Source organism: Eptesicus fuscus, chromosome 16 (genome assembly GCF_027574615.1).
Source record: "Eptesicus fuscus isolate TK198812 chromosome 16, DD_ASM_mEF_20220401, whole genome shotgun sequence".
In the NCBI taxonomy this organism is placed as follows: Eukaryota; Metazoa; Chordata; class Mammalia; order Chiroptera; family Vespertilionidae; genus Eptesicus; species Eptesicus fuscus.
In genome coordinates this window covers 24,574,997-24,600,500 of record NC_072488.1, presented here as the reverse complement: position 1 = coordinate 24,600,500, position 25,504 = coordinate 24,574,997, and the positions used below count along the sequence as shown (strand labels likewise).

The following is a 25,504-nucleotide window of genomic DNA, read 5'->3' as shown; positions in this document are numbered from 1 at the left end:
GTTGGAAAAGAATTTCAAGTTAACTACCATTTACCTAGGAATTTCTCTAAACATAGTCCTCCATCCCCCACTCCCTTTTCATTTTGTTAACCAAGAACTGGCCATACTTTTGGACTCCTTTTATAGAAAACAGAGCAAAAGGTACAGAGAATTCATGTGGCCCTGGGCTGTCCACAGAACCTGTCACAGCACCTGTCTTGTCCATGTGCTCTGTGGTTCCCTACTGTCCTTCATCCACCTCCTTCTTAGAGCGTGGTGGCCAAAGCTGATCCATTCTCAACTCTGGTCTGAGCATTGCCATGTTCAATGGCATGACCCTCTACCTGGTGGAAAGCCTCAAATTAAACCGATGTCTAAGATAGTTATCAAGGTTTTATCATTTCTTAAGTAGCTGTGATAAATCACAGTTGTACCAATCCAATGGAACCCTGTTATAGGTTGACTTGTGTCCCCCAAATAGATATGTTGAAATCCTAACTCCCAGTACCTCAGAATGGGACCTGATTTGGAATTAAGGTCTTTACGGATGTACTCAAATTAAGAGGAAGTCATTAGGGTGGGCCCTAATCCAGTATGATTGGTGATCTTATAAGCAGGGGACATCTGGACACAGAGATAGATATGCTCAGAGGGGAAGTCATGTGAAGAGCCATGGACAGAGTGGTACTGCCACAAGCCAAGGAACATGTGGGCTACCAGGAGCTGAATGGGATAGAAAGGACTCTTCCCCTGTGGGTTTTAGATGGTGCATGGCCCCACTGACACCTAGCCTCCAGAAGCAAGACACTACATTTCTATTATTCTAATCTCCCCAGTGTGTGATACTGTATTGTGGTAGCCTTAGCAAACGAATACATACTCCCAATTTCCTAAAAATTGACTTTTCTAATCTAAACGTGATCCTTTATGTTTAGCCTTGATTTCTTCTTATTTTGGTATTTATTTCTAGCCTGTCAAGATCACCATAAATAATGATTCTATAATTTCCCTCTCCGAATCTCAATTTATTTAGCAAAAAATGGGGATAATAAATACACCTAGATTGCCGAGGGTTATAAGAGAGTCTCTAAGTAAAGCTCGCTTGAACTCTAAAGTACTATGAAAATGTCATTTTAATTCTTTCATCCTATCTTTATCTGCTATAGCCTTCAGCTTTTGGTCACCCTAAAATTTGATTGGCATGACTCCCATCTCTCTATCAAGATGCTCATAAAGATAGTATGTAAGACGGGGTCAGGCTCAGAACCCTTTACCTTGCCCTCTACAAACAGCACTCTGACAAAGCTCACATCTGGCCCCGCCAGCACTCTTTGGGAGTGTGGTTAAATCCACTGCGAGTCAACCAGCCACGGTCACGTTTTCCATCTTATTCGGGAGAATGATAGCAGAGACTCATGTTAGGAGGAAAATTACCTTGTTCCTCATGTTAGGAGAGATTCATTTTGTTCAGGAGGATGATATCAAAGACTCATGTCAGATCTCGTAATTTTTAAATGAATGGGCTGCATAATTCTCCAGTTTGTGACCTCTACTCTATTTGGAAAAGTTGCTTCCACCTTTTAGGGGAGCAGAAAATCAAGACCCCTTTGCTCTTTAAGCACAAATGATTCGTCTCATGGCATTTAAAAATGGGAAGCCACTTGGTTTCCGACCAATCCCTGGTCCAAAGGAGAGAGCCGTGGTGGCAAGGTGGCCTTGGTTGCTGGCATGCAGAGGTGAAGAGCCACCAAGCCTCTAAGGGCCCCATGAATCTGGGCTCCCCGGCGAGACAGTGGCGTCTCAGGGTGAGTCCCACCGGCTGCATCTCCCATTACTGGTCATGCCCAGGTCACAGCCGGTCTGGGAAGCTCCCAGTTAATTACATGGATGCTGCTGAGTCCCCAGAGGAGGCAGAGGGCAATTGTTTTTCTCACACTGGTGAGCTCACCACCCTCTAAGACCAGAAAGAGCAGAGGAGGGTCCATTTCCCTCTCAAATGCAGCAATGGAGCTCGGAAACCATCCCTGAGACCACTCACGAGAAATGTCTCGCACTGCTATGTGGGAAAGGAATGCCCCTTCCGGGGGGAGGAGAAGTGGGGGGTGGGGGGGCGCCCACAACCCAGGCTGATCCCTCTCCTGCAGCTGGATGGCCCCATGCCTCTCTTTCCTGGCCTCCTCGTCAGTGTGACTAGGTACTGACTTACTCCATCACTGTTTTGGCCACTAGTCTGTGTGGCTGCTGGTTTGTATTTCTAGTACCACCACAGTGCTTGGCACAGCTTCAGTGTCTTCATGTGCAAAGTAGAATAAAGCTCACTTTTCCTAAGTGCTTTACCTGCCTGACTCATTGAACCTCACACACAGCCCGACTGGAGGCCACAACCCCCACTGTTAAGATTAGGAACCAGCTTGCCCAAGGTGCACGCACGCCAGCCGGAGGAAAGAGCCAGGAATGAATCCAGCTTGTTCTGACCCCCAGGCCCTTGTCCCTGGCGTGTGGCGGCCTGCCTCCTGCCGAGAGGCGTCAATGCGTTCATGTGTGCAAAGCGCTGAGTGGCTCTGCCAGGAGTGTTGTTGCCGTGTTACAAAGAAAGAAACAAACAACTGCATTCTGCCCTGTCCCCCTCGCCATGCACGAGGCCGCCATTCCCACGACACCTTTTGGGGTCATTTCTTAGACATCAGAGTGAAGAGAGGCATTGCCCTTTAAAACTTTCCATTATCAGCAAATGTTAAAAATGCATTTTATATATGACCTCATGCACAGCACCTCATTGTAACACCCTAAGAAAAGATTCAGTAAGCTCTACACTACCTTTCCTCTGTGTGATGCATTCTATGTTCTAGTCTAATGTTTTACCCCTTCCCTTCCCTTCCCTTCCCTTCCTTTCCCTTCCCTTCCCTCTTCCCTTCCCTTCCCCTCCCCTCTTCCCTCCCCTTCCCCTTCCCTTCCCATCCTATCCTATCTTTCATTAAAAGTTTGCACCTGGCACACTAAATTTTTTCCCCATTTTTTAAATTAAGGTATTATATGTGTACATATCTTACCATTGCCCCCCCACACCCCACTCCCATACATGCCCTCACCCCCCAGAGTTTTGTGTCCATTGGTTATGTTTATATGCATGCATACAAGTCCTTTGGTTGATCTCTTATCTTCCCCACCTCTCCCTAACCTTCCCGCTGTAATTTGACATTCTGTTTGATGCTTTACTGTCTCTGTATCTATCTTTTTGTTCAACAGTTTATAATTTTCATTATTATCCATAAATGAGTGAGATCATGTGGTATTTTTCTTTCATTGACTGGCTTATTTCACTTAGCGTAATGTTCTCCAATTCCATCCAGGTTGCAGCAAATGGTAAGAATTCCTTCTTTTTTATGGCAGCATAGTATTCCATTGTGTAGATGTACCATAGTTTTCTGACCCAGTCATCTGCTGACGGGCACCTAGGCTGTTTCCAAGTCTTAGCAATTGTAAATTGTGGCACACTAAATTGATTTTACAACCCACTGTTGGGTAGACCCCGAAGCAAGGATAAAGGGGCACTCAGTAGTGGTGCCTGGAACTGAAAAAGTGTGGAAAACACAGTGTGGATATCCAGGAATAAACAGCCTCGGGAGGAGACCGTGCCCTGCCTGCCGCGGGCTGCCTGAGGCCTGAGCTCCTGAGTCAGGCTCCGCAGCGAGCTGGCCCCACACAGCCAGACGTGCCGCGGCAGGACCCATGTCTCCCGCTGAATGTGGCAGGCACAGAATGGCAAACCTGGCCTGGCTCTGCCTCTAACACGGGCCCTTGCTCATTTATGAGCTACTTTTCAAAGCAGTGTTATTACTGTTGGATTTAGCTTTCCAGGGATAACTGTTGGTACCCAAAGGAAAACCTGCAATCTGGCCCTGGCAAAGCCCTGCTCCTCCCCTTACTAATATTTTCCCTCCTTCTTTATGAAAACATTCTAGATAGAGATCAGTTCTTTTGGCCCAGGGTTCATTATTGCTCTGCTTGCTGCCTTTGAAACAGGAACTGTAAACACTGCAAACACTCTCAAGTCAAGATGAGGTCACCCACCTCCTTTTACCATTAAATGATTTCAGGTTTCCTAATGCAGGATCTTGTTGCCCCCAAATTCCCAGGCATAACCTGGAATCAGTCTTGGGCCAGAAAAGGTGAGAAGAGAATTTAGAGATGGAGCTAAGAGAGAAACATTCTCTGGAAAAACACTGTAGATCTACACCATTCATTCCACAAACACAGAGTAAATTCCTACTGTGTGCCAGGAGCCACTGCCGAGGATGCAGCTGTGAAACTAACAGGTAAAAAGCCCTCCTGCCCGACCAGCGTGTCTCAGTGGTCGAGCGTTGACCCGTGAACTAGGAGGTCACGGTTCGATTCCCGGTCAGGGCATATGCCTGGGTCATGGGCTCAATCCCTAGTGTAGGGCATGCAGGAGGCAGCCCATCAATGATTCTTTCTCATCATTGATGTTTTGGTCTCTCTCTCCCTTTCCCTTACTCTCTGAAATCAATAAAAAATATAATTTTTTAAAAAAGAAAAAGCCTTCCCCTAACAGAGTAAGCAGATCTTGCTAATTGTTGTGAGTGATGGACACATGGGGATTCTCTCTATTTTTCTCTCTACTTTGGTACATATTTGAAATTTTCCCTAAGAAAAAGTTAAAAATACAGTTCTCAAACTGCAAACACATGATGCTGAATGAAAGAAGCCAGACACAAAAGAGAGCACACTACACGGCTCCATGTACGTAAAATCTAGAAGAGATCTGCCTGCGGCGCTTGGGAACCTGTTTGGACGCTGGAGGTGTCCTATTTATTCATTGTGCTCAGGGTTACGTGGGTGCATCAGTTTGTTAAAACGCATCAAAATGTACACTTGAAATGAGTAAGTTTTATTCTATGCACATTTTATCACAGTCACGTTGACTTTAAAAACCCTCAAATCCCTGTCCTCCAGCATGTTGAAATGCAGTGGCGATGGCTGGAACAAATCTTCAGGATTGTGTAAGGTCCCATTTTACAGGAAGAGAGCAGAGAAACTCAGGGACTTGCTCAGGGTCTCATAGATACCAACAGCAGGGACCAGCACCCAGCGCTGCCCAGCATTTTCCTCTTCACTCACTGCTTGTGGCACAGCTGGGGCTAAATCCTGGGATCCCATGTTTGGGGTGGCTGTACTCTGAAGCATCAGGGGGAACACCCACATCCCAGGGACCTGGGAACGTGTAGCCTAGACCTGCCATGCCTCTCCAGGAAGACCTCCTACTTTTCAACACTCGTTGAGAGGCCAGCAGCTGTGGGGAGAAGGACTGATGCCCAAAGTCAAGGCCTGGTTTATTTTGTAAGTCATCTCAGTTGATAAGCCCTACTCTAGCTTATCTTCCCATCTCTCTACTTAAGGCAAGAAACATATTTCACTGTCCTAGCCATTCTCTCCCCTCCTCCAGCTGGGCTCACCTGATATAAGCCACTGACATCCAAGCTCTGAGCTCCGAGGAAACCACTTTGCGATTAAAGTAGGTCCCAGCAAGGAGGAGCCAGAATAACATGGAGGCTCAGTGGCTGCAGGCTCGTGGGCCAGGTCTTCTCACTTTGAAGAGACTGAGGTTGATGTGGAACCTTAATGAACCTTCACAAATCTATTGTGTGTTTGTAAAATCCCAGAATTCAAAAACAACATGAGTGTCAAGTTTAGGCCAAATCTCCAATTATTACCATCCTCTACCCCAGCACACACAATGGAGAGTAAACAGGGTGCTAATCACTCCCACCTCCCCACCCCTGTGCAAAACTGGGTTTCCAAGTGCTTCTTTTCTCCATGACAGAAGCGCCCTGGAGAATCAAGGTCCTGGACTTGGAGGTTGGGGTGGGCAGGGGGAACCTGATCAGCCTGTAGAAGATCCCTTGGTGCCTGCAACCTTCGAAGAGCAAATTCTTGGCTTCAGGGCTAGAGGACCAAGCCCCTCCATGGGGAAGGTTTAATGCTCTTTCTGCTTTACTTTGATGCACGTTACTCAGCCTCTGACTACTGCCCCTCCACTCCTGGCTGTCAGGCCACCCTTTAGTCTTCTCTGCAGAGATGGGCAGGAGGGCACTGTTCAAGTGGCCCTACCTGGTCAGGATCTTCTCCAAGACTGCAGGTGGGAAGAGGTCCTCGTGACACACAGAGGCCCTGCCTCCCAGCCTGTCTGGGGAGGCTTCTTCTTCATGCCATCTGTTCCCCTCTGTCCTCTACCAAACCTCAAGACTCCCCTCCCAAAGTCAAGTCCTAGATTTACCCTATGACCTAGTATTCCTCAAGTATTTCTGTTACAGCATGGGGTCCTCACTCATCTGAACTCCTGGCCCCTTCACCCCTTTGGAACAGGGATATTGCTCCATGCAGCCTCCCTCTGCCTAGACCTCCACTGTCTCCATCGCTATCAGCCTCACACCATCCCGGTGCTCACTATACATCAAGGACTGTCTAATCAGTTCACACAATTCAGCTTTTTACTCTTCACAGCAACGCAGTGTGGTAGATACTACTATTCCCAGTCTATGGGTTGGCAGACTGAGGCTCAGAGAGATGACGTTCCCAAGAGCCTACAAACTAGAACCTGGTTGCATCTGATTCTACAGCCTCCAAACCTCATACCGCCTCCTGCATTCCTGAAGTGTTAATTCTGGGAGTCTCAGGATGAAAGGAAGAGGGGCTTTAACAGGCTGGGTGTAGGGTCGTGAATGGAGAGAGAGGAACTGAAATGTACTGAGAATCTACAGTGAACAAAGTATCTCGGGCTTGTTCATGATTCTGGGAGCGGGTATTCTCATTCCCATTTCATAGGTAAGGAGATCGGGGGGCTCAGGGAGGCCAGAAGTCTGGGGTTGAAGTGAATTTTCAGGTTCACATGGCTCTCCTGTGAGAGCAATTTTACTCAACCCCAGTCTCTCTGAGGTCAAAGCCAGTACCATGCTCACTGTACCAAGCCACCACTGGGCCAACTACCACAAACAGGTCCCTGGACTTTTCCTGTGCCTTCCAGCCCTGCATCAGAGTCCCAGCTCTCTGAGGGACCTTGCAGCCTCTTGGATGCTAAAGGCTCTCACTATGCCCGGCTGGCGTGGCTCAGTGGCTGAGCGTTGGCCTATGAACCAGGAGGTCATGGGTTGATTCCCGGTCAGAGCACATGCCCGGGTTGCGGGGTTCAATCCCTGGTGGGGGCTATCAGTGATTCTCTCTCATCATTGATGTTTCTATCTCTCCCTCTACCTTCCTCTCTGAAATCAATAAAAATATATTTTTTTTAAAAAAAGGCTCTCACTACAGCATGAGCAGTCGGGGGCTGTCGTAACTGATGGGCTCAGGAGTTGTCTGGGTCCTGCTTCTGCTCTGCCAGGTGGAGGATGGGGACAGCCTGCAATGGTCACCTGGGCTCTGTCTTTGTGGTCCACGCCGTCAGGTGGTCCCTGGGCAAGGGGGCTGACTTTAGGGGACGGGCTGCCTGTTCAGCAGGGCTCCTCCTCAGGCCACGAAGTTGGTGAGGGTGTGAGGGTCTCAGGCCCACTTCCCCGTTTCCTCCCAGCACAGCCCAGTCATGCAGGAGCATGCAGGAAAGGCCTCCCTGGGCGTCCCGCCATGCAGTGTGATGGCTGGATGAACACGGACCATGAGGTTGAAAGGGGCCTCCATGTCACCAGGCCTGAGGGCTCACCTACCTGGAGAGACTCCCCACTCTGGAGGCCTTACCTTAAAGAGGGACATTCACACTGAAGCAAACTTGAAAAGAGAGAACACGCACACAAAGAGAAGTTTACTCGGCCAGCATTTCCCTCATTGCCTTTGGCTTTCTCTGAGGACAGCTAGGTTTCTGGGACACAGATCTCCCTCTCCTCCACTGGCTTCCCCCAAAGTCCTGGGAGCCATAATCTCAGAGCCTAATGCTTTTTTTTTTTTTTTTTTTTGAATGAGGAAATGGAGTGGGGAAAGGAGGAGTATGCAGGAGGGAAGCTAGGAGGGAACAAAATACCTCCAAGATCCGCAAGGTCAGAAGACGCCCTTCAACCACATCAAACATATCACTTCTGCTCTCCATGGTCCCAAAGAAGGTGAACCCACCAGGAACATAAAAGCTAAGTGTGCTACTTTTACTGGCAACCAGATGAGGCCATCACCTTGCACCCCAATCCCCAGTGGGATAGACCAATGAATTCTCTCCCTGGCTCCTTGCAACCCACTGTCCTGACTACTTCTTCCCAATGGGAGCCTCCGACATCAAAGGCCTTGGCTCCAGCCTTGCTGGCTTTTCCATTCCCCGACCCACTGCTGGGTGCCTGCCACCCACTCTGTGTCCTGGCTCTGAAGCCAGCCACCCCGGAACATGGATTTTAGTGCCTGGCAGCACCAAGGCTTTGGTTTAGTGTTGATGCATGTGACTTGTACAACATCACTAGAGTGTGTGAGTGGACAGGAGGAGGATGAAAGGGAAAGTGGAGGAGGGGGAATGTAAAATACAGCTGGAGGATAAGCGAGAGGAAAATCATGTGGAAACGGGGGGGCACTGAAAGTGTTTTGGGGTGGGGGCCGGTGCAAAGGAGCACACATAAACCTGAAGGCAGGAAACCCAGTGAACTAATGACAGCGGGGAATCAGGCCAGGGGTTAGACGAGGCTCAGGCGCCAGGGAGCAGATATCTCCGTTTAGCAAACATCTCAAGAAGCCAAAGGCCTGGAGGGGACAGCAGCCAGTGGAGGTATGTGACAGAACCTGACCAGAGGCCAAATTCCAGCTGTGGATCTGGACAATCTCCTTGGTGCTATCTTCAGAGGGTGAAGCCGGGGGAGGGGACGGGAATCAGGCCCTGGAGCTGTGCCCACCCCCCACATGCTCAGCCCCGGTGGGGTGATCTAGGGACCCCTGCCTCCAGCTGCGCCAGCCTGGCAGAGTACAGACCCGCCGTGCCCACCAGAAGGCTCTGCCAGGGAGAGCAGCCAACTGTGTGGTGGGAGCGGGAATGGGTAGGACTCTAGAAAACATGTCACTACATCTTGGCTCTTCATAGATCCTAGACTGGATGACTTGGCCTTTACCAGCTTCATCTCCACCATCTACCACCAGGCAAAACCAACCCCTTCCTGACTCAGACAGACACCCCCCCGCTCAGGTTCAGTACAGCCAGCTGGTAGGAGGTTCAGTAGCTACCCAGCTGGTTTCTGGGATTGGTGGCATTTGGGTGTGATGTCCGAAAGGAGGGAGTGAGTGGAACTAGCCCAGGACAGGAGAGAGCTCCCTCACAGTCCCAGGCCCTTGACCGGATGCCCCGGGGAGCGTCAGCCCAGACCAGGTGTCTGCACCTGGTTTCCTTGTCTGCTAAGTCATGCACTGCCTTCTCAAGGCCACCGCCAAATGGCAAGGCTGGTGATGTTTGCTCAGACGTGCCTCCCCTTCTCACAGTCTTTCCTTTTACTTGAAGTCCGTCCTTAAGATCCAAGACCCTCACTCTAACCATGGCTGCTTGCAACCCGCTAGCCTGGCTACTTCTTCCCAAGGGGAGCCTCCAAACCAGCTTTCCTTCATTTTCTCTGTCAGAACCTCTCTCCCCCGGCTCTCCCTGAAGGCACCTGATGCATCCTCAAGTCTCTGAAATCCTGTCCTGTGAGAGAACTCCCTGCCTCATGAACAGAAGATGGCTCTGTGGACAGACCTCAGCTTCCCGGGGTCTCTCTAATGGCCAAAGATCTATCTGGCTGAGGGAAAGGCTGGCCCTGCTTATGGAGCCCAGAGCCATCCTCACTGGGGGTTTCTGAGCCAGGCAGGCACCCACCCCCACAAGAGCTAATCTTGAGTCAGGGAGCGGCTGCGGGGGCAGGGGGAGGAGGCTCATAAAAGCCTTACGTGAGTTTTCACATTGGTCCTGCAAGGCTTTCAGAGATGAGAAGTACAGTATAGTCATCAGAGTGGTGGGCTTTAAAGCAACTTAAAATTCACCTCTGCTATCCACAAGCCCCCTGATGACTCAGGGTCGGGGTGTTAACCTTTTTCAGAAAGAACTTTCAACTTAGGGGCAGGTTGGGGACACCTTTCCAACATGCTAACCAGATGAGGACTATTCTTTTCTGTCCCGATTTTGATATTTCTCCAAAGAGAAATCTCTAGTCTGAAGGATTTAATGTGATCAGATATTTGAATCATTTAAGTCTTTCGAGACCTGTCGTTGAGAACTCTGTAAGGATGGACATCATTCAGCTGGAAATGTGATCAGAAATGCCTTGTTGTGCCAAGTAAGGTTCCCTTTTTAGCGCCTTCCTTCAGATGCTCTCATTCTCTCCTCAGGCTGAATTGAAACCAACCGAATAAATATCCTCTCCCCTGCCCCCAGGTGGCGAGGATAGCTCGGGTGGTCTGTGGAGGGTGAGTGCACAGAAGGTATTTCCAAGGCAGTGATTACATGGGGCTTCGGGAAGGCTGACACTTGAAGACTTGTGGGCGCCCCTGACAGCCCCTGCCCCTTTTCACCGCCATCCTACCCAGGGGTGGTAGGGCCTCTGAGCCCACTGGAGCCCCTCAGCAAAGGCAGCACGCGGAGTACTGCTCTCTGCTCCAGGTGGGGGTTCTCTGGGGGAGGGGCCCAGGAAGGAGAGCATAGGTCCCTTAGCTCCAGGGGGAGAGGAAGTCCCCCCTGGCCCCAGCTGGTTTCAACCCCTGACCCAGGGAAGTACTCCTATTGCCGGTACCTGAGGGCCCCCTCACACCTGTGCCCACAGGAGCACCTGCACTCCTGGCCAGGGACAGCGGCATGGGGATCCCTGCCACATGCTTGGCCTCTTGGTTCCTTCCTTCCTTGTCTCCCATTCCTCCGGCCTGCAGAAAGCTCACACCTGCCCCACACCTTTCCCTCACTCTGGGAGGCCAGGGACTGCTCCAGGGTCACTCCTCCCCGGTCTGCACTTTCACTTGGCTCAGAGCTCAGACCAGAGAGTGGAAGCCCCAGTGAGGAAACCCTCAGTTCTGTTTTTGTTAGGGCTTTTTGGGGACCAGCGCTTCTCAGCCTCCCGAAATCTCGGGGCATTCTCCTCTGCGGGGTTTGCGCACTGTTACCACCTGTTCTATGTCAGGGAGAGACTCTTCTCCATGCATCCACACCTAAAAACTTACAGGTGCTTTTTGGCATATATGGGAGTGGGGTGGGGGGTGGCAATGGTAAGATATGTATACATATAATACCTTAATAAAAAAAAATTGGGGGAAAAAAAAAAAAGACCTTCCTAACTGCTTGCTTCCGTGCGGCCTCTTAGCAAAAATGTGGCCTCGCAGCAAGACCTGCTGCCTGCCTCTGCCGTCCCAGGCCCTCTCCCCTGCATACCCCTTGTTGAGGGTCCCTGGGGGCTTGCCCTGTCCTCTCCACCCTCCAAGCCACAGGAAGGGGCTGCTCCTCCAGCCCTGCCCCAGCCCTCCGAAAGCTTAGCTTTAAATCGTTTTGTTGACCTGAAGTTCAAATTGAGGTTTAACTCATTTTGTAGACTTGCGTTGGCCAGTCAGTCCTTGATCTTGTACTGGGTTCCTCCTGTGTGTCGGGCCTGGATTCTTTATTTGGCTCTACTTCCCAATTTCATTTGGGTTGATTAACTTAGATTAAGCCTAAATTAGCATGTCACCCTCAGATCAAGACTCTAGGTCCTCCTCCTGTGCCTGGCCCCCGGTTCTTACTTCCTCTCATTTGTCAGGGTCAAGGCCACCTGCACAGACCCTGGGCAGGGGAGGCAGCCTTTAGCAAGCTGGCATGCACAGCAGGCCCCAGAGCTATGGGGGAGATGGGCAGGGGTGGGGATGATGTTAACTGGGAAAGGAGGTGAACCTAAATCTAGCCTGTTCCCAGCTGTGTGCTAGCTGGTGAAAAATCATGAAACCAAAGGAGAAGGCAAATGAAGAATGGCGACAGGACTAAGTTTCGAGTGACCGTCAGCCTGCCATGCTCTGGACTCTGGCGTCTGGCTAAGGCCTGGACCATGCCCTTTAGCTGAGAGTTACCCCATCCGCACTAAGGTAACATTTCTGAGAAGCACAGCAGTATCAATAATCACTCCTCAGAAAACCTTCTGGACTATAATGGAACCCTCTCCGATGATTCACAGAGCACATGAGGCTCATCTGTGTAGTTGGTAGTGAGGAAGGAGGGGTCATCTGACAATGTGGGGTAACAGGACTGATTGGGGCTTCTGCCCAGTAAATTCCTATATTACACATCTTTCTTCACTCCCAGTACGCAAGTCAGCTGGCTACCCACATTTTCTTCAGCCTCATCATGCTAAAAGCCAACAGAATTAAGATAATACCTCCCCCATATACAAACATACATGTGCACACGTGTTCTTACTAACTTCAAGGAGAGCAGCGCCAACCCTGTCCCCTTCCAGCAGAAGGTCACTGCCAGGACCCGGTCTTGGCTCTGCTTCAAGCCCAGATTCACTAGTTCCAACCTCTGAGCTCAAACACCCTTCACTGACCGCCCCCTGCCCCCCGCCCCCCCCCCCACTGGCATCACCCTAACAGGCCTAAGAACCTGGACAGAAGTGTGTGCTGAGGCTGGAGAGAAGTCGGAAGGGAGATGGGACAGAGGGGACAGGTGATCTCTGATGTGGCCTCAGGAAATGGCCTCGTACAGAACTGGCCCGTCAGGGGACAGTCCCCAAATGTCAGTCACTGAGTCACAACTTCACGCTCTGTGCTAGTTCCACATAATGCCTGTGACTATCATTTAGTTAATGTTTTTCTTTAAGTGGACTCACTTAAAAAACAAACCTGTTTATTTATAAAGAAACCTTCTATCGCTACCATACATGGAGAGCTAGTACCATTTGCAACTTCTGATCAAAGTAAGTAAGTCAATCTCTGTTAAAGTAAAAAAATGTTCTTCTGCGTCCCATGTCAATCCTCATCTTGGTGACGGCTGCAGGTTGCACATTTGCTACAGTAAACTCTTAGGGCGGCAGAGGCTTTCTCTTAGGGAGCGTCTTGGCGCCCTCGTGCCTTGTCATTTTGGTTGTGAGATGTGCCCAGACCATCTTCCCTCCGCACGGTCCCCAGGCCCAGCCCTCGGGGTGGGAGGAGCTCTGGGCCCTACTTACAATTCGAGGTTTGAAGGGTGGCTTGATCTTCTTCTGCTCCAGGAGCACCCAGTCGATCTCCTTGAAGAACGGGTGCTGCTTGATGGCGTCCTCGCCATTCTGTGCTGCCACACAGCCCAGGCGCTTGTGGGGGTTCTTGGTCATGAACTGCAGGGATGAGGACACAGAATTAGTGACAAAAGCCCGACAGGCACAGGCTGCGAGGGAAAGACAGAACTCAGCGAAGGCAACATCTTCAGCATCACCTCCCCAGCCTGTTTTCCGCACGTTTAGGGCCTTCTCGCTTCAGGGTCCTTGTGAACTCATACAGAACTTACTACTTGCCAACCACCATTCTAAACACAGTGTGTGTGTGTGTGTGTGTGTGTGTATGTGTGTGTGTGTGTAAATTCATTTCAGCCAAATGCAACCCTCTGAGCTACTATTATTATCCTTATTCTATAAGTGAGGTAGTCTAGGCACAGAGAGGTTAATTAACTTGGCCAAGGTCAAACAGCCAGCAAGGTACCAAGTTGGGATTAAAAGCTCAGGCTCTTCCTAACTCCCTGATTTCCCTCAGATTCTCAAGTCTTCTCCTCGGGGAGACTGAGGTCTGATAAACCCATTTACACTGAGAGTCAACAGTCCTTTTTGAAGTGCGAAAGGAGGATCAGTTGCTCACATTAAGGTAAATTATCAAAGGCACCCCCTGGCTTTTTCCTTTTTCTGGACCTGGACCCTCCCAGTTTTTAAAGATTTGAATTTGAATCTCTAGCACAAAACATGCATGTGGATCAAAAGACAAACAAACAAACAAACAAACAAGAACCCCCACACAAAACAAAAACAAAAAAGAAAAAAGGCATATTGCTTCTCAATGCTTGTCCATAAAAACCACACTGATGGGTTTTACATTTTTTTTGGCTGGTGTCTTGGGCTCCCCCACCACACACACACCCCCCCAGGAGAACGTATTCCTATTAAATGAGTCAGTCCTGATGGCAAATATTAATTTAATTGAGCAGATAAATTAATATCTGCTGGCCTTCCCACGAGTAACAATACTTGCTCCTGGCCTGTACCCATGAGTAACAATATAACCTTGAAAAAAAAAAATTAGTGCTAGTAAGTGGAAAAATTTCTGACAGCCACTCAAAATAAAGGTGTTGGGATATGTATGTGTGCGCATGTGGAGAGACAATCACAATTCATAGGGTGAAGGCTATGTCTGTATTTAAGAGGACAAACTATGAATCCAAGGAATAAATCTATAACAGTAGAATTTCAGGCTTCATCAGCAAGAAAGATTGGGAGAGCCTCCTGCTATCTCTTGCCTGGTGCCCCTGAAACCAAAGCACATGGGCACAGACCAAATGCTACTGGCGGGGCCAGAGCCATGGCTAAGAAGGTAAAGGGGTGGTGGGCAGATGTGCGTTAGGAATGGTACCAACACACTTCATCTTTCTAACCAAAGTCAGCAGAGGTGACCCCTGGCACCTCTGATGGCTTCCTATCACCTGCAGATAAAGTCCACACCCCTAACAGAAACTCCTTGGTTTCAACTCAGTCTAGCTTGCTAGCCTTTTGCATCCTTTTCCGCCTGGTCAGAGGCCCTTCTTCAGGGCCTATGCAAGCTCTAAGAGCCAGTCAATAGGCTGCCTCCTCTGTGAAGCCTCCCCAGATTCCCCGCTCTGTGGAGACCTGGGACCTCATGTTTCTCGTTTACTTACATTATAATCTGTGGAAACATCTCCTTCCCTTGGTAAGCTCCGTGACACAGGGATCTGTCCTATGCTCCCAGTGACTGGCCCCTCTTGCGCACTCACTACACTGAAACGACTGAACCGGGGGCTGCAGGCCGGGCCTTGGCACAATGGTGGGGGAGGGAAGCAGCAGGACCGGCATGTACTGCTGCCCAGGGCGTGATGTGTGTAACTCTATGATGCAATGGCCTTCACTAGGTTCTGCGCCACCTTCACACAGGCCACGGCCCTCAGACCCAACTCCGTGGCCAGAGTCATGGAAAACCTAGCCTGGCCCCAGACCCAAGAGATAATGTGAGGAAGTGAAGCGTTCCAAGGTCAAGGGAGGGGAAGACGGCTCCTCACTTCCTCTGAGCTTCCTGTCCTCCCATTCCGGGAGGGGTCGGATGGAGGATCCAGGCTACGGAGAAGCCGCCCCTGAGCCAGAGGCTCTTCTCCCGAGGGCGGTGCCTTCACCCTCCCCAACGGGCGGCACAGGCGCGATCTCGAGCTTCTGAATGTCTGTAGGTCAAAGTTTCCAACCTCTGTGCTAATGACATTTCGGACCGGATACTTCTTTGTCACAGGGGCCCTCCTGTGTATTGTAGGATGTTGAGCTGCACTCCTGGCCTGGACTCACGAGTGCCAGTAGCATCCCCTGCTCCAAGCTGTGACAACTAAAAATATCTCCAGACACCCACACTGCTCTGGGTCATCCAAATGAAGGGGTCAGCGGGGGTGCTGGCCGGGAGGCAGAGGCAGGTGTGCTGGGCTGGTGTTCAGAGCCTGGGGTGAGGGACCAGGTCTGCGGGGCTGGTGTCCTGGCTGCCTAGGGTTTTTCTTAGCCAGCACCTGGCATAGGGCCTGCCACAGATGAGATGCTCAATAAGTATGTGCTGAATACATGAAGGAGTGAATACACATGCTCTACTTGCTTTCACCGATCTTATCCCAACTATGGCCACGCATGGATGAACTTTCTATTTGTTGCCCACTTCTCGCGTGGGGCTGTAAGCTCTCCTGGAAGGGCCGATGGCTGTTAGATTCACCAATACGCACTAGCACAGCGCCCGGCACATTGGAGGCCCTCCACACAGAGTTGCTCAATATTAGCTGAATGAAGTAAGTGGACGGGAAAGGGTGCGGGAGAGAAAGGTAGGGAGGAAAAGAATGAGGTGAGGGACAGAGGAAGGGAAAAAAACCAGCGACAGCAAAAAGTATCATGCTCTGATGTGGCATTTTCCTAAATATGAAATGTGTCCCCCTAGACAGCTACAAGGTAATTTGAGATCTTTTTGACATTTTCATATGATGAATTATGTTAATTAGTTATGGCAAATGATACTGATTTTCCATTTATGATCGGGATAGAATTCTTTTGGTAAAATACATATAACTAGGTACGTAATGGGAGATGACCAAAAGAACAAGAGAAGTAAAGCATGGGAAAGAGGGAACTTGGATGTGGCAAATTTTGCGATTGTGGGATGCCAACTACTGAACTCCGGGGCATTCTGACGGACGAAAGAAGCCAGCACGGACATCCCGGTTCCTGGGCTGTCGCCATGGTCCTGCCTCAGCCCAGGGGAAGGAAACTGGCCTGCTTAGCATCCCTGCACCTCAGCTTCCACGGCTTTCCCAGGGCGGTAGGTAATCACTTATTTGCCTCGTACAAGTGTCTTAGGTTGTAGAAATGGCTGCCCTGAGCAAGTACTAAGCGTTTTCACATGTGAGGGATTATCTGGAGGGGCGGGGACTGTCCCTCTGCTACATGTCTGAATCCAGCGTGGCTGCATAGAGCTTGAGTGGACACTTCTTTTCTGACCAGCTCCTCAGCCACAGCAATGCCGTCATGGACACAGGTGCACAGGGCTCTCCCACCCTCCCTCCCCTCCTCTTCCCCCTTCCCCATCACAGGCCATGGTGGCAGGTATGGAAGGAGGGTTCAGCCCGGAGCATAAGCAGCAGGGGTGATCCCAGAGCAATTTGAGTTGGTTTTGCTCCATTGAAACACTCACTGGAGGACACTGAGGGGCACAGAGCCCCCCACCCCCAGGAAACACACACACACTGTCCTTTTCCCACAAGCAGAGCAATTGGTCCTGGGCTGGGCCGTTCTCGCAGCAGCAGCCTCCGGAACAGGGCCTGGCCTCGCAGTGGTGGTGGCCCTCAACACCTTCCTCTCGGGGGGAGCAGAGGTGGACCCAGAGAGGCAGGCAGAGGAGGGGGGAGGCATGGGCAGGCAGGGAGGAGAAAGGGGCAGAGTGAGAAGAAACAGAGATGGTGGGAAGGCCAGGGGAGCAGGAACGGGTGCAGGGTGAGGACTCACAGCTTTCAGGATGCTGACCGCCTCCTTGCTGAGCCAGACGGGGTAGAGCACGTCGTCGTGGAGGATGGACTCAAACAGGTCGTCCTCGTTGTCGGCCTCGAAGGGGGGCTGCCCAGCCATCATCTCGTACATCAGCACCCCCAGCGCCCACCAGTCCACGGAGGGGCCGTACTCCAACTCCTGCAGGATCTGACCAGGAGACGGGCGGCGTCAGAGCCCAGCAGAGATGCCCGCCCGCGGCCACGCCTGTGCCACAAGCGCCCCTGGGCAGAGCGGAACCCCCATTTCCAGCTTGCCCCTCCACAGAGCAGAGCCCCAAGTCACTCGACATCAGCAAATTCAGTGACAATTGAGTTTGGGAGGCACTCTGTTGGGAGTCAACCATCCACTCTCCAAGGTCAATTCCTCCAGGCTGTCCTCCAGTGGGGACACTTCTCTGGTTCTTTGTTTGAGCCCCAGATGAAGTTCCTGACTTGTGTTTATAGCCAAGTTTTTAAAAAAACATATTTTTGACATTAAAATCAGGGTCAGAGGAGCAAGACGCAGACTAAGCAAGCTGTAAGTGACTGCATGTAGGGAGTCCAGGTCTCTTGCCTCACACTCGTCCCAGGCATGGCTCACGGAGTGAAAGGTGAGCAGAATCTCAGTCTCCTTTAAATGACCATGATGTTGAACTTACCTGAGCCCTGTGCTCTTGGAAAGGAAATTACAGTCAGTCTCCCGACTCTTCTGTGTTCTAATCATAAAGGACCACTTTGCTCTTGCATATTCCAAGGAAAGAATCTCCAATGTCCTCATGACTCCCACAACACATGCTGATGAACCCCTCACTTACCGGCCTCTAGAAAGCCCCAGGCCCCTTTCTTTTTATTTGAGGTGCCCCACATAGCAAAGGCCATGTCTAATGGCCTTGCAGGGACACCTCAGACAGGTGACCTCTGATAACTTGTTCCAGGACATAACTCCAGCTCAACCCTCAGATTTCAAGACAGTGAGGGAAGAGGAGGCTCAACCCCAGTATATGGGCTTTCTGTGGTCGACTCCAAACCCCCTTTAGAGATTACAGGTGGCTTAGGGTTAAGTAAGAAGACCTGGATTTTGAAAATAGTAAAACCAAGTTCTAGGAATCTTTTAAATTTAAATGAAAAGGAATATAAGCAAATACAGTCAACTCTAAATGATATGGGGCTGGTAATGTGCTTGGTGAGTACCCTTGGCATCTGAGCCCAGGGGTTAGCACATGGTATCTGTTAGAGACCAGAGTTACAGGCGCCACTGGCCTGAGGAGCCAGTAATGCCGCTCCATTCCAAAGCCAAAGCCAAAGCCAAAGCCAAAGCCAAAGCCCAAACCAGTGCCTCCCCCAACCTTGAAAAATGCAGCAGCCCAACCTGTCTCACTACAGGATCGCCAGTTTCTGTCCTTCAAGAAATCTTTTGAGTCTCACCATCATCTCCTCCAGAAATCTTTCTCGAGTCTCCCCTTTTTCTCCTACCCTAAGACCCTTACCTGTCCCTAAGATTTGCAGGCACCTCCCACATACTACCATGATTTCAGTTATTTTTTCATGGTCAGCTATCTCCCTAGGGTCTAGGGCATCTATACGTAAGCAGGTGGTAGGGGTTCTAGAATTCTTTTGAGACCAGCCCAGTTCTAACACTCAGGAGACTGGCTGTCACATGTGCCCACTGTGTCTGCCTTACTGGGCACTCCTTTCTCTCCTTGGCTCAGGGGACTCTGAGTGCTAAGGAGGCCACCCTCCAGCCTCCAGGAGGTGGCTCTACTGAGTTCTAAGCCCCAGCAGGGTGATGGGGAAGTGGCCTCCAGGTGGCCTGTGTATGCTCAGATAGGATGGCGCTGTGGGAACCACACAGTGGCCCTGCCCACCCTTCCCCAGGCCTCTTCCAGAGCCTTCCCATTTGGGTGGCATCTTTTGTAAAATTCCTTTTAGGCTTGGCCCTCATTATCTGTGATGAAGCTGGTGAGAAGGGCCAGGCTTTGCACGCCATGGGAGGGCACCCAGTGTGGCAGCCAACCCCTGGAGTGGGTCAGAGCTGGGGTAGAAGAGAAGGGCAGGCATTGGGTCTGATGACATCAAGCATTACCCAGGGCTGGCTGCCATCCCTGGGGAGTGGGGGCTGGGCGTGGAGAAAGAAGAGGGGGTGTGATGGGAGTTAGTCAAGGGCACATGGTGGAAAGAGAAGCCCTGGGGCAGAGCTAGTGCCTCAGAAGGTGTCTCTGGTTTCAGGTTAGCCTGGCACCTCACAGCCCCTCCTCTTTGAGTACAGGCTTATGATTTCTGAAGCATATTCATGCTCCATGCTTTAATCTCATTAGATTCTCAAACTGGCTTGATGAGGTGGGTAGGGCAGAAATTGTTATTCCCATTTGAAAGGTGAAGAACCCGAGGGTCAAAACATCCTGTGACTTGATCAAGGTCACATGAGGGCATTAGTGGTCAAATCTGGCCTGGGATCTCAACTCTCAGGTCTATGCTTTGCCCACCTGAGTGCACAACCCAGCAGCAGAGACAATGGAGCCCCATTTATTACCCAGTGCCTGCTGTGCTAAGTGTGTTAGAGGTATACTTCCACGGAACCTTCCCCGCAGCCCTTGCTGAAGGAAGCAGTATCTTTTATCAGCTGTAACGTGACCACATAAGACCAGGGACTATTAGCCACCTCACAGGTAGTGGTGATTCTGCAGAGTGGGCACAAGTGTAGATGGGAAGGAAGAATGTCTGGGCCTCTTAAATCAGAGTTGTTCATTGTCAGTCTCGCCAATGGAGTGTCTTTCATGAAAGTTGTGTGGGTGTTTTGTTCATCAGAAAGTGAATGGTTGTCTTGGGCTGGGTCCTTAACACTACACTAGGCTGTCAACCCTTTGACTCTGGCATCAACTCAGAGGGACTGGAACCAAGCATTCTGATGATAAAGGATGAATGAGGAAGATACTGAAGAGTGGGTCCCAGTGCAGAGCCGTGGCTTTCACTGATTTCTCCTTGAAGGTTAAATTCCTAGTATTCCCCTGCTAGGGGAACACACTAGCAGAGACTGACTGAAATCTCTACTCTTCCAATCTCTTAAAAGATAAACATTTTAATGAGAACTTACCTATTACTTGATCCTTACTTCCCAGACCCTCCCCAGGCAGTTTCTCAACTGTCCTTCCCTCTCACTCTGCCCTCTGATCCAGATGGCTGATGCCCATCTACTTCCTGGGATAGGTCTGATTATGACCCTTCTACACTTGGAAGCCCTTAAATGGGTCCACAGGTCCTACAGGATAAAGACCATCTTCCTTGGTCCTTTATTCTAATCTCATTCATTGCTAAGAGCACTAAGAAATCCTGTTCTAGCTACACTGTTTTCCTTTCTTTAAAAAGGCCAAGAATGTTCTTATCCCTTCGCCTTTGCTCATGTTGGAGTGTCCCAAGTTCTCATTCATATATTCACTCAACAAACCATTACTAAGAGCCAGATTTGTGGGCTGAATCCGGGAAGTACCCAGATTAGAAACAAAGCTGCCCTAAAGGATTCATAGCTCAGGGATGCTGAACCTCCTCCCCTGCCCACCCCCACTCAATCCTCCCTATTGTTTTCAGGAATGTTCCCCATCCCCACCACCAAAGGAAATCCTGCTAATTCTTTACAACTCAAATCATTCACCAGGTGCTCCAGAAAGCCTGCCCTGATCCCTGAGGATACCATCTTGTGTTTCTTGTACCAACTGATTCTACTTAATTAGTTGTTTACTTACCTGTCACTCCCGCTAGACCAAAAGTTCTTTTAGAAGAGTGACCATTGTCTAGGTCAATTATTTCTCCCCACACTGCTTTGTGTCTAGCAGGTGCTCAAACAATGCCCACTGAAAGGAAAAGAAGTCTAAGTGTTCTAACACACCTATCCACCACGGGCAATGCTTAATGGGGACTGGTGCTTTCTTCCCATCTTCCATGTGTCACAACCCTCAAGACCATTTTTATTAAGTATGTGTGATAGGCTATGTCTTATATCTGAATCATATCACACTAGGTATTGCTCAGTTGGGCAAGCTTGATCTGGAGAAACTCAAGGCAAACAAACACTTTATGATGAATAAGACATCTAAACAACTTTCACAAAAGGCATCCCATTGGTGAGGCTCAACATGAACATCTCTGATCTCCATTATAATGAGGCAGTTAATCTCTTCCTCCTCCTCCTCACCCTCTTCCTCCTTCTTGATCCTGTATGCTCCCTATGTAGAATCACCACTACACTAGAAATGGCAAATTACTCCTGGTTTTCCTGTAGGCAAATTATAGCTGATTAAGTTCATTGCGCCTTTATCAATGGTGCTCCTTTATTCTGCTTAGAAGTAAAAACAATGATACAAGTCAACAAATGTCTCTTGGTCCTAGCTCAACTGATAGTTCTGGACTGGAATAAGAGAAACATGTAGGAGGACCTGCCCAGAGTTGGAGAATGATCTGTTACTGTCTGCTCCCCCATTCTCTCCCCCATCACCACCACGTCTTTAAGGAGAAATCAGCAAGCCTTTTCTTCTTCTTCCCTGGAATCCATCCTGGTTTTCTACAGCCTTCGCCCAGCACCACCAGGTGACCCAGTCCATGGGGGTGAAGCCCTGGCTCAGCTGTGGCAGCAGGAGGAGGTGGCCCTTGCACAGGGTCTTACCTCGGGAGCGATGTAGTCAGGAGTCCCACAGAACGTGGTCGTCGTCACACCGTTCAGAATCCCTTCCTTGCACATCCCAAAGTCGGCCAGCTTGCAGTGACCTTCTGCATCCAGAAGGATGTTGTCCAGTTTCAAATCCCTGCAAGATGGACCAGAACCACACGGTTAATGCTGCACTCATCCCTATGCAGTCTTCTTGAGTTGGAGAGAGGTACACATCTCAGGGAAATCTGCTACAGAAAGGAACGTCTTGAGGCTTGACCTGCCAGCAACCAAACTCAGTCCCCATCTCCCGCCCATGATAGCCAACCCCCAAAGCCGCCTCCATTCTCCCCAACACGATGGAGGAGCTTCTGCAACCTGAGGTCTGCTGCACTGTAATACAGTTATTAGCTATTAACTAGCTATTAACAGTATGTGCTGACATTCATATTATTTAGACCTTGATATGCCCCTGCCCCTGTGAGTTAACCATGCAGATCACCTAAAAGAACAAGACTGACACATGTGAACATCAATGAGTCAGATAAAACCACAGAAGAATCAGGTGCTACTTTATGGAGCATCAACTATGTGAGCTGTTGAATTTCCGGGGGAGGCCAGGGATGGCTGGTGCAGGCAGGAGGGCTTCCGGGAAACAGTGACTCTCAAGAGGAGCTTGGATAGATGGGGAGGTTTTGAAAGAGAAAAGGTGGGAGGGAGGGTAAGGTCAACATAGTAGATGCAAAAGGTAGTGAAGAGACCAGTGAACTGGGTCCCAATGAATGGTGAGGCCAGACAGGCATGTTCAAACCACCCATGAAGAGCCTCCAGCACCAGGAAGAGGGGTTGGACGCTCACGCTGAGGGCAATGGGAGCCCTGCCTGCATGTGCACCGGGTACTTGCAAGATCAGTCTTTCAGGAGCAAGCAAGCTGAGGGGGGGGGCGGGGGGGGAGTGGCGTCTGGGCAGGACAGAAGACACTGGTTGCAACAACCAGGACCTCCAGAGCCCAGGTGGTTCTGTGCATGAGTGAGACCCTGGTGGCAGCTGGATCAACCGGTGCAGGTGCCTCGTAATACAGTTATTAGCTATTAACTAGCACTGTAATACAGTTATTAGCTATTAACTAGCTATTAACAGTATGTGCTGAAATTCATATTATTATGTGAATCTGTGTAAGATCTTGTATAAAATCTGAGGTTCTGGGTAAGAATTCTCTACCAAGCAAGTCTGCAAACCCCAGACCTGTCCCACAGAAGGACCTAGACTCTTGAATTGAGGTCCTCCCCTACCCTGGGACTTCCTCAGGAGCCACTATGGGGTGGGGGCTGGGGCGTCTTGCAAAGAAGGCCCAGTCTCCTGCACACAGACAGGGCCTTTCTCCCAAGCCTGCTGGCATCTGGACTTGAACTCCTCCCCCACCAGGAATCCAGGCCCGAGTGCAAAGATGGGGCAGGAAGCACTGGGGCCTGCCTGTCTTGCACCCGTGGCCCCATTTCCACTTACAGCTGGGACTTCTTGAGAAAAGAGAACTAAGATGTGCTGCTCTAAGCAGATGTTCATGCACTGCAGAAAGAACAGTGAGCCCAACCAGCCCAGTCCCTGGGGCTGGGGTTCCCAACCCCCCTGGCCACTGTGTGTGGTCAAGGCTTAGCTTTGGCTGGGGGTGGAGAGCAGTGCCATGAATACCAGCTTGGCTCCGGTATTCTGGGTTTTAATCACTGTTGTGGCCTGGACCTGGCAAAGTCACCTTGATGCTCTGTTACCTTATCTGTCAAGTCAGACCAGATACATTCCTGCTCCGAGGCTTGTGAAAAGTAGCAGGTCCTGTTATTCTCACTTCCTTCATGAGGAAACTGAGCGAGAGGGAACCAGGTGTCCTGTCTGCCCGCCCACAAGTGCTGGAGTCCTTGAAGGTGGACACAGGCCCAGTTACCACCCTTTCATGCTCTCTAATCTAGAGTTGCCTTTCCAAGACCCAAGCGCAGGCATAATGACCATCAAGGCAACACCCATTGTAATAGTAACAATAACAACATGTGGGAAGCACCGTGGTCTACAAACTACACTAAACAACACTGAGAGTTAGGAAGAGCACATTCAGTTATTACTATGGCAGAAACAAGTGAATAGAAGCCGGAAGAAGGTAAGTGGTTTCTGTAAGGTGACGGGTCCCCAGCTCCGGAAGCTGCTCTCGCCTGTGTGCCACACTTCTTTCAATGCCACTCACCGGCCGCAGCACCAGAGAGAGAGAGAGAGAGAGAGAGAGAGGGAGGGAGGGAGAGAGAGAGAGAGAGAGAGAGAGAGAGAGAGAGAGAGAGAGAGAGGAGATACATCAATTGGTTTCCTTCCATACACGCCTGACTGGGGATTGAACCCACAACCCAGGTATGTGTCCTGACGGGGAATAGAACTGGCAACCTTCCACTGCACAGAATGATGCTCAACCAACTGAACCACTCTGCTCTGGCCCGGGAGCCCCAACTTTTTAAGGACCCCATTTGCCTCCACTCAGGGCACTCTCTTTTAAAGCCTTTGTTATGTCATAGAAAGGACTAGTTCTAATTTGTATGAATGGAATAGATTCAGAAGATTCCACACCAGCCTGAACCTTGCCCTTGCTCTGAAAACCGAGACTCAGCCTTTCCTTCCGCTCAGGGCTCCTACTCAGGGCAAGAGAAGGAGGGCTGTCTTCCTTCTCCCCACCTCCTGCTCTTCCCCTGCCGTGGGCCAGATGCACTCCTCTTGGCTTTCAGTGCTGCCTCCTCACTAGAGGTCTAAGTCTCCCTGGGAAGGGGTGGGAGTTGGGAACAAATGTTTCCCAGCCGTGCCTGCTCCGAGGCCCAGCTCGCAGGGCAGGGTAAGTGGGCTTGTCTCCTTCGTGTGAGTTCCCACAGTGATCAGGTCACAGACAGGGATGCAGTAGGTACTCGTCAAACTTGTTCACTGGCAGCTTTGCAAAGCAGGTCTTCTGCTTCGATATGAGTTCCTGTCCATTCGGTTCTCAAATACAAGGCAGGGACTTTTGAGGACTGGGGACATTTCTAAGGAGTGGGGTCACTTCTTTAATAGTGGGGGGAAATGCAGCAAAATCCCTTTCCCTCTATATAAGCCAATGTGACTAGCCTTTGCTTATTAGGTTTATCTACTAATAGTTTCATGTACTTTCTTGAATAGGTAATACAGTCATAAAATCCAAAGTATAAAAGGGCATATGGTATATACTTTCCCTCCTGCATCTGTTCCTCAAACAATCCTTTTTCCCCCTGAAGGCAACTGCTTTTTATTTCATCTCCGTGTATCCTCTTGTTCACACTTTATACATGAATGAGAAAATGTGAATATATCCTGCATACCCTGGAGATACTGCGGGTTCCAGATCACAATAAATGAGTATCACAATACAGTAACTCACCCAAATTTTTTTGGTTTCCCAGTGAATATAAAAGTTATATTTACACTACCCTGTAGTCTAGGTGTGCAATAGCGTTATGTCTAAAAAATGTACTTACCTTGATTAAAAAAATACTTTATTACTAAAAATTCTAACCATCCTCTGAAGCTTCGAGTCATAATCTTTCTGCTGTTGGAGGGTCTTGCCCAAGTAACATCAAAGATTACTGATCTCAGATCAAATAACAAATATAATAAGAAAATTAGGAATATTATGAGAGTTACCAAATGTGAAATAGAGACAC

The 25,504-nt window shown here is 49.9% G+C and overlaps 1 protein-coding gene across 2 annotated transcripts in view; it reads right to left on the bottom strand.

The window, feature by feature from the left end:
• LOC103305423 (protein kinase C epsilon type) overlaps positions 1–25,504 on the bottom strand; it is a 159,309-nt gene that overhangs the window by 5,493 nt on the left and 128,312 nt on the right. For both annotated transcript variants that reach the window (XM_054727958.1, XM_054727959.1), the window contains 3 exons: positions 21,825–21,963; positions 17,151–17,339; positions 13,101–13,247 (listed from right to left, as the gene is read on the bottom strand). In XM_054727958.1, the coding sequence (XP_054583933.1) occupies positions 13,101–13,247; positions 17,151–17,339; positions 21,825–21,963 (475 nt within the window). The remainder of the gene's footprint in view (positions 1–13,100; positions 13,248–17,150; positions 17,340–21,824; positions 21,964–25,504) is intronic.